General features: G+C 45.4%; 1 protein-coding gene across 1 annotated transcript in view; it reads right to left on the reverse strand.

Moving 5' to 3' along the window:
• Positions 1 to 8,003, reverse strand: part of PLCXD2 (phosphatidylinositol specific phospholipase C X domain containing 2) — a 57,906-nt gene extending 49,903 nt beyond the window's left edge. The window contains exon 1 of the mRNA XM_081815643.1: positions 7,258 to 8,003. Within this exon, the coding sequence (XP_081671769.1) occupies positions 7,258 to 7,420 (163 nt within the window). The 5' untranslated portion in view covers positions 7,421 to 8,003. The remainder of the gene's footprint in view (positions 1 to 7,257) is intronic.
• Positions 8,004 to 8,844: the final 841 nt, after the last annotated feature.

The raw sequence follows: 8,844 nt of genomic DNA on the forward strand, positions 1-8,844 counted from the left end.
TACCGTCAGGTCTGTACAGAGGAAAAAAAATAGCAACAGAATATTCTCTGGAAAAAAAAGAACCTTACAATGAATAGTTCTAGAATAATTGGAAATTAAAAAAACAAAAACCAAAAAAATCCCACCTGTTATTCTCCTAGAAAATTCCAGCGGCTTCATAGACTGTGAATCCAAGGTAGACCGCGGACACTTCATAGCACCACCTACACATCCCCTTGGAGCAATGCCGGCCTCTGTGGCCAAACCCATGTTACCTTGGAGCTACTAGAGACCTACTAATGTAATCCTCCCAGGGACTGTTTGATCCTTATGGGCGCTCAGCAATACAATCCGAATTCCCGGAGCTGTGAGAAGTGAAGGGCCCTGGCTCCACCAGGCGTGTAACTACTCAAACCAGCGCCGTCACAGTGCTCCTCTACCTCAATTTGGTTCTTGATGGGTGTTCAAATCCTTTCACACACACAAACACACCCACCTACTACAATGTCTATAAATAATCCCTCCTCTGCAGGCCAGGTTTGAAACTCTGATTAGGGTTACTCAGCATTTGTGAAGAGGTTCAAGCTTTTCGCAAAGGCAAAGCATTTCTCTAACAGTTACTTCTAGCTGCCTGTACTTGGAAGCTCTTAGGGGCTGGGTGGGGGAGACTGGAGCCAACCCGTCCCCTGGCGGGGTATGGGTGGGGGTGAGGGGGTAGTCAGCTCAAATCATGGGATAGAAGCCGACTGTCAGCTTCAGAAGCACATCTGAAACAGCAGTGTGCAGGGGAAGGCGGCAGGCTCCTAGGATTTGAGATGTCCGTAGGCATGTTTTGCAAGATCTTTATCAAGGGAAAACAGCAAGAGGCATGAAAATTTAGGCTCTCCTGAGGCCACAGCTCAGTGTGTGTGTTGGGTGATGGGTAGCATGTGTGTGTTAGTGTGTGTGTAGAGGGTGATGTGTATGTTTGGAGGGATTGTGAGGCTATTCCAATGGCTGGGGAAAGAGTTATAAAGTATGTATAAAGATCTATTCAAAGGAAAGCATTTCCTAACATCCCTACTCTTGAGCTGCGAATGCAAGGACTGGGTTAGGAGGCCAAGTGGTGGGGAAATGAGGAGAGGAGGGGCAAAGTTAACAGTATGGCCCTGTCACAGAGAGTTGCATTTTCCCCAAAGGCTTTGGATGGCTGAAGATGACAAAGTTTGACAGCTAAATTTGGGGTGGGGGACAGAGTAAGTAGCTAAAGAGGTTCTTCTGGCTCTCTTGATCAGCTGCCCTCATACTGCCCTTAAGTCTCCCTTGGTACTCACATCCTGGGCAACCCTCCATGTATCCTTCCCTTAACTCTAAGCCCCCTTGAGGGGATGACCATTCAGGTTATCCTGATCTGATCAGACAGAGAACACTGAGCCACAAGGCTTAATTGGAAGGTCAGCTCCTTAACTAGACTGTGCCTTACCTGAAGGGATGGACTGATCTTACACTTCTTTTTGGTTGTCCATTCCAGGTGCAGGTTTTTAATAAATCCATCATAATTAATTTTTAATGACACATCATTTTGTGACAGAAACTGTTCTAAGCATGCTATGTGAATTAATTTATTTGTCACACTAACGAAATGATGTAGTGCCATTATTATCTCTGTTTTACAGAGAAGGGCACTGTAGAGCAGAGAGAGTAAGAAACCTGCCCAAGGTCACAGAGTCATCAGGAACAGAGCTGACGTTCAAATCCAGACAGAGTGGCGCTAGCGTTAACGCTCTAAACCAATCCATGATTCGTTCTGCCTCTGGAAGATATGAGTGATTCCTGAATTCCTTGCGGCTTTTATGTGACTGGGGGGCACCAGTAGGGAAATCTAAGGAAGTGATGAGCTTCCTTAGAAGAAAGACCTACTAATAAGAACACCAAAGTCAGAGGCTCTTTTTATTCCTCACCATGACCACCCAGAGAGAAAAAAATAAAAAACAAAAACGTATTCCCACTTAAGAGTCCATTTTGGTTCCATAAGATTGTTTTTCTTGATTGGGTCAGCCCTGGTAGACTCAGCCTTGTTCTTGGTTTTCCACAGCCTCAAATCCTGTAGGGGGATGGGTTTCTTTCTAGGGCCAACTCATGGCTCATGCTATCCTCAAAGTGGAGCCAACCTAGAATTCTTGTTCCACAATGTATGTTATGCCCCTTTGGGTCCCCAAATCTCTTTTGGATGCATCAGACCTAATCCAACTTCCAAAAGCATAATTTGAGTAATGATCCCTTCGTCCTGCCCCTGTAATAATCTGGTCGTCTGCATGACACACATGTGGGAAGTGAGAAGAGCTAGAGAACTCACCAAGTGGTCAAAGGCGGAACTGCGTGGGACAGGGATAGAATTCCGAAACGTAAAAAAGAAGGGGATGATCCTCAGGAAGATGAGAACGGAGAAGGGTCTGGGAATTGGAGAGCAGTGAGGAGCATCTGGGCGAGGGTTGACACTGGAAAGGGAGAGGCCAGGTCAGTGGAAGGAAGGTGAAGAGGGGAACAAGAAATGAGAGCAGGCTGGGGCTGAGGCCAGGCAGGAAACATGAGAAGCTCACATTTGACAAGGGAAGAGAGAAGGCAGACAGGATGCAGGGTGAAAGAATTGTTCCTAGGACACAAGTTACACCAGAATTCCGCTTCTGACTCTCCTGACCATTTTGCTCTGCCTCAGAATTTTCACTTCCAATGGGGCTCAGTGATGAGCCTTATCTAAAGCTACGGGAATACTATGCAGAAGGAACAAGAGATGGCTGGAAAATGTGGCTTCAGACGGCTTTTTCGCCAGGTAAACCTAATCAATCCATTCAGTTTAGCTCTGACCACAATCAAACACGATGGTGGCTGCAAGCGAGCCACTCTCCAGCATCCTTACTCTCTGGGTCCCTTGCATTCAATCATCCACTTGTCACCAATGACCAAGCTGCTACCCTGTACTAGGACCTAGGATTATAAAGAGAAATAAGACATACTCTCTGCATGCAAATTGTTCATAGATGATATGGATGACAGACAGCCAAAAATAACGTGTTCAGAAGTGCTATGATAAAGGTATTAACAAAGCATTACTGAGAGGCAGGAGAGAAAGTCCTCCAACCATTTCCCATCTACCCTCATCCCTGAGCTTAACTGGTTTATTTCATCAGGAAAGTCTCCTTCCAACCCAGACCACCTGCCTAGTCACATCCCTTGAAATTTTGACCATTCTTCAAATCTTGAGTCAAATGCCATGTTTGTTCAACAAAGTAGTTCCTAATCTGAAAAGTAGGAACTAATGGGAATTAATCTTTCTATTCTCTGTGCTTCCATCACACCTTTGTATCTCTGTTTTAATATTTACCCCAATTATTTTGAACTATATATGGTAATTTGTGTATATAAAACTAAATTGAAAGCTCCTTTATACTAAGGTTGATGCCTGATTCATCCTTGGGTCTCCCCCAGGCCTGAGCATGGACGTTTCTTAAAATGTACTCAGGGTCAGTTTATTTAGACTAATTATTCTACAGTTCCTTTTAGGATGCTAAAGTGAGAGGACCCTGCTTCATCCTGGCAGTTGTGAGTACTTGTTTGCACATGCCAAAAATAATTTCTTGTTCTAAAGGGGCATAAAAGAAAGAGCTTTTAGACCTAAAATGACTCATTCTTCTATCTCTTTTCACATTTGGACAAAGAATGGGCATTTATAAAAAAGCCTCCAATTAATCAAAGAATTTTTAATTTAGAAAAGACTCTGTATTTCATTTAATCCAACATCTTAATTACAAATGAGGAAACTAAGTCCTGAGAAATTCAGATGCTTCTTCAGTATCACACAGCCAGAATCAACAATATCAACTTTCTTAAGTTCAAGGCTCTCTCCAACAGACTAAACAGTTTACCTTCAGTAAAAAGGGAAAGAGCATGGTTTAAAAAAAATATTAAAAAAAAAAAAAAGACAAGAAAAGAAATACACTAAACTATAGAAAAAGAATTCATTGAAAACTATACACGTTATAGAAAACATTTTTTCTATCAGTCCATTTGTCCATAAAGAATATCATGCTTTCACTAACGTCAGTGAAAATGTTTGTAGAGTTTAAAGCTTTAATTTAAAAATCTGACTTTTGCAATTCCAGATCCTTTACCCTTGGGGTCTCCAATCATTCTAAACGGTTGGCAATGAGATTTGTTCTGAGGTTCTTCTCCAGGATATTTCAATATGTTTGGGCGATGCCAGTCATTAACAGGTGTTCTTAACAGTTGTACAAGTAAAATAATACATCAAGGCTTTGTTGAGAGGTACACATTCACACCTGTTCTCTCCCATCATGACTTAGGCAAATGCAGCAGATGCACTCAAATTTGACGTAGTTTACTCCATCCCAGTTCTACTATTCTTGCCAGAACCCCTTTTTCTCTGACCTTTCCCAGGTCAATGCCGCCCCATCCTCATCCTGACAGATCTGACACAATCTTACAGACACCCTACATCATCGGTCGGCACACAGGAGCACATACATGGCATAAACATCACACAAAATTGGTCTAAACAATAAATCTGAATTTAAAACTTCCTGCGTTCCAGTTATAAACAGGGATATGTGTATATATACATACACACACACATACACATATGTATCACATATAGACATATATAATTGTAAACATGTAAATATATATATTACTCAGATATATAATATGGACACATATATGTCTGTCTATTTATCTATCTCTTCACAGTGATATATAATCACTCAGATAAAGACCACCTAATCTTAAAAATTATTTCATTTACCGCAGAGGACAGACTGTAAAAACTGCTTTTTAGTTAGAGACTACCACCCCCTCCCCCAGTACACACACACACACACACACACACACACACACACACACACCTGCTCTGCACTCCCCAAGGCCCCCTGAGGGGCACAGGGATAGTGCATGGGCTTTAGAGCCAGCTAGATAGGGGCTTAAATGTTAGTTCTGTTATTTACTATTTGTGTGATCTTAAAAAAATTACTCAACCTCTCTGGACAATAATTTTCTTATTTCCAAAATGAGGATGTTAGTAGCTATCTTGGAGGTGTAGAGATTTGAGGGAGTGTTTGCCAGTGGGTACTGAGGTTAGCACTTAGTAAATAAGAACTATTATGCTGAAGGTGATCACGAAGGGGAAGAGGTGGAGGGGAAATGGGGGAGGAAGATGATGGAGATTCCACGTCCTGAATGCCTTCTGTATTTCAGAATTTCTCTGCAAGGCTTGGCAGAACTTGAGTGCTAGCCATTAGCTAGGGAATATTAAGCTTGAGGGAGGGGAAAGGAAACTGGGCGGGGGGGGGGCAGGGGTGGTGGGGGGGCCATAAATGGCTAGCACTTACATGTGATTTTCCTGTGTTGAATTCATATATACATATGCTCATGCCCCTTCCACAGCTGGGAAAAGGACATTCCCAGAAGTGAATTCAGCATGTTGAGGAATCAAGGTCATTTTTTCTTTTTCTTTCTTTCTCCCTTCCTTCCTTTTTTTTGTTTTCTGCATAGAAGGACCCACTTCACAAAGCAGCGTTAAAAAATTCCTATGTCCTCCATGGTGCCTAATCATAGCATTTCCAGTCACAGCAGCAGGCTCTGGCTGTTTGCCCCCTTCCCCTGGCAATTCTAGTAATTGTGAGATACCCTATAGATTGCAGAACAAATGCCCAGCTCCTTTCTGGAGTCACGGTGTCAGAGCACCCAGCCAAGCCACTGGCAGAGCTGGGGCTGTGGTGTGATCTGTCCATCCAAAGTACAACAGGAAGGAGGAAGCCCCAACCTACCCCGGCCATGCCCTGAATGACAAAGTCACTTAGGGTCTGCCTAAGATGCCATGCTGTTTGCAAACACACACTACCTGCCATACCACCTGACCAAACAATTCCACCGGAAAGCCTGAAGACAAATGACTAATGTTAAAAGAAGTCTGTGCATCATTTCAGCGATGACTCCACAGGCGTCAATTAAACATGGAAAAGACCTGTTCTGAAGCATGACCGTCTGGCATTTCCCAAGGAACTATAGTCAATGGCTGATAAAACACAAGTGATCGTAACTATCAAGAGATTTAGCAGCCCTCTCCTTGCTCAAAAGTAGCAAGAGCCCATGAAGACAATGCACCTGGACGACCTCCAAAAGAAGAGGCGAGGAAGGAAAAGGCTGCATCTGAAGCCAGCTCTGCTCTTCCTCATGCATAGAAAGCAAAGATCTGGGTTGCATGAGGTCATGCAAAAAAATCAGACTGCTCCCAGGGATGCTTGCGAGTTTGTCTGGTAGTCTAGGGGCGAAGAGCAATTGTTCTATCTCCAGTTGAGAGAAAACATTGGCAGTTGTCCATCCCCTGCTGCTAGGGGTGCTTTTCAAGTACAGGCATCTGGGACTTTGCCCAGCACAGGAGACCAAGTGATCTTGGATCACTGTAGTCCAAATGTCTCTCCCTAGAAACCATGCTTTAACCAGCTTTTGAGCGGAAGGAAGAGGACACATTTAACAAATTTAATGAGAGTGATACCAAGGCATAAAACGCCCGGGAGAGAAACCATGGCTGGAGCAGAAGTGCTTTTCAACGCTTCGGTTCTAGATCAGTCAGGCAGACACCTGTGTATATATAGACAAATCTTCAAACACCACCTCATCACACCTAATGACTGCCTGCGACCTCTGATGAGCATTTGCATTCTCTATTTCTGGCTTTTCCAACAGCAAAAATATGTGTCTTTATACTCAGTCCTGGTTCTGAACCTGTTCTCTAATGCTTATCTTTGTTTGTTTGTTTGTTTTTCCTATATGCAAGGTCAGATGAATGAGAAAGAAAATACTTTTCAGTTTCAATTTTGACCCAGATCTAAAATTGTTAATGACTTTTTATTCATTACTCTTGATCTCTCCTTCTTTCTTTCAGCGATTCATGTACATGCACCCCTCGCATGGCCTGGTTCCAACATTAAGACTGTAACATTCTTAGAATGAGGTTACCAAGTAAAAACAAAACAAAAAGACGCAAACAAACAAAAAATGGTGCTTCCATGCTCCCGAGTCCCCCTTGCCAATGAGGCAGTGTACTTAAATCTGTTCACAGCAGCTGCTTCAGGGTTAAGTTTTTGGTTGGAAATAAAAAGGTTTAGTAAGGTCACTGACAATTATTTTCTCAGCACAACAGAAAAGCAACCCAATCCATTAATAATAACAACACTAAAATGGCAGAAGCAAACACAGTGGGAACAAGCAGGAATAGAAGAGTACCTGGGATTGCCAGATTGGAAAGGGGGACGTTGTGGAGGTGAGGGGGGAGCGAGGCCATCCAGTCGGCATTGCAGACCTCCGATGATGTCTTTGTCCCGCTGGGGTTGGGGGAGCAGATGGTCCCCATCCTGAGTTTCCTCCTCACCTTCCTAACTGCTAGCATTCCTCTTTGTCAGTCAACAAACTGCCCAGCCTGAGCCCAGTGCCACTCACTCAGTGATCATCACGGCCCGGACTCTAGACATTCCAGGGCCATCTTTATCAAGCCAGTCTTGCCAAAAGACCTTTCTGCCTGGGAGACGGGGCAAATAGGTGGTTCCCTACCCCCGCCCCCCACCCCCAGCACCCGCAGTCCCCACCCTCTCCGGCCCAGCCGCTCTTCCACTCCCTTAATCTGCTCAGACCCGGCTCCGTTAAACTTCTTAGGTTCCGCTCTGGAGCCGGGGTTAGGTAGGCCCCTAGAGATAAATCTTAGAGAAACTGAACGTCCGACGAGCCGCCACGCCCAGAGCCACTCACACGACAGGTGCCCACACGGCGTACGGACAAGCCGGTGGGTCTGTACACACGTGAGCGCCCGGACGCAACATCACCGGCCAGATTTATGCCTCAAAGTGTGTCACTGGGCTGGCAAAGAAGCTGGGCCTGCCTACTACTCCTCCCCCGGCTTCTCGGCGCACACTCCCCCTGCCCTGTGGCTTTCCGAGGGCGCTCAGAAGTGTAACCGGCGGCACCCGGACTCCCGGCAGCCCCGCCCCGCACTGCCGGGCAGATTTGCTGGGCTACGCGGCCCGTGATTGGCCGCTGGCGGAGCGCGCTCCGATTGGCCTGCGCCCTCCCGGGCTGCCCCTCCGAGCGCTCCCACCCCTCGGCGGCCCAGTCCCCTCCCTCCGTTAGTCCCGCCTGGGTGAAGGGGGACAGGCACCAAAACGGGGACTGCAGAGCGGGGGAGCTTGCCGGCGGGGGCCAGTCCTGGGACCTCAGACGGGTCCTTCCTCCGGCCTTCCACGCAGCCAGCACTCAGATGTTGAACACGGCCACAGATGTTTCTTTCCTTGCGTCTTTCCCCTACACACACATACACACACACACACGCACACACACACACACACACGACAATCACATAGAATGTATTACATTTTCAATAGACCACAGAGGCAGCAGAAATAGGGGGAGTAAGGAGGCCGAGGAAGGTGCAATATCTCATATTTGGATGACAACCTCAAGGATGGTTTGTTTCAACTGTTATATAATGAAGATTTACTTACACACCACTTAGCCCCATTTTACAGAGGGAATAATGATAACATGTTTGTATTACTCAGGTGTTTGGAACCTTCTTTCAAACTCTTGGTCCCCTTTGCTCTTCACAGGACCCCCATAGGGCAGGGCGAGTTTTTGTGGGTAGGATGCCCTTTTCACAGATGAAATGGAAGTCCTGGGGCATTCAGAGAGCAGTTGGCACTATCGGGAAATATCATTTTAAAAGAAAACCTCAAGTCCCGGGGCTTGGAGGCACACAAACTCATTCCCCTGCTTTCTGCAATATTCCCTACTCCTTCAAATGGTACTTTTTCATGGTATACT

The sequence above is a fragment of the Leptonychotes weddellii genome, chromosome 1 (genome assembly GCF_054177405.1).
Source record: "Leptonychotes weddellii isolate Sample4059 chromosome 1, ASM5417740v2, whole genome shotgun sequence".
Classification (NCBI taxonomy): Eukaryota; Metazoa; Chordata; class Mammalia; order Carnivora; family Phocidae; genus Leptonychotes; species Leptonychotes weddellii.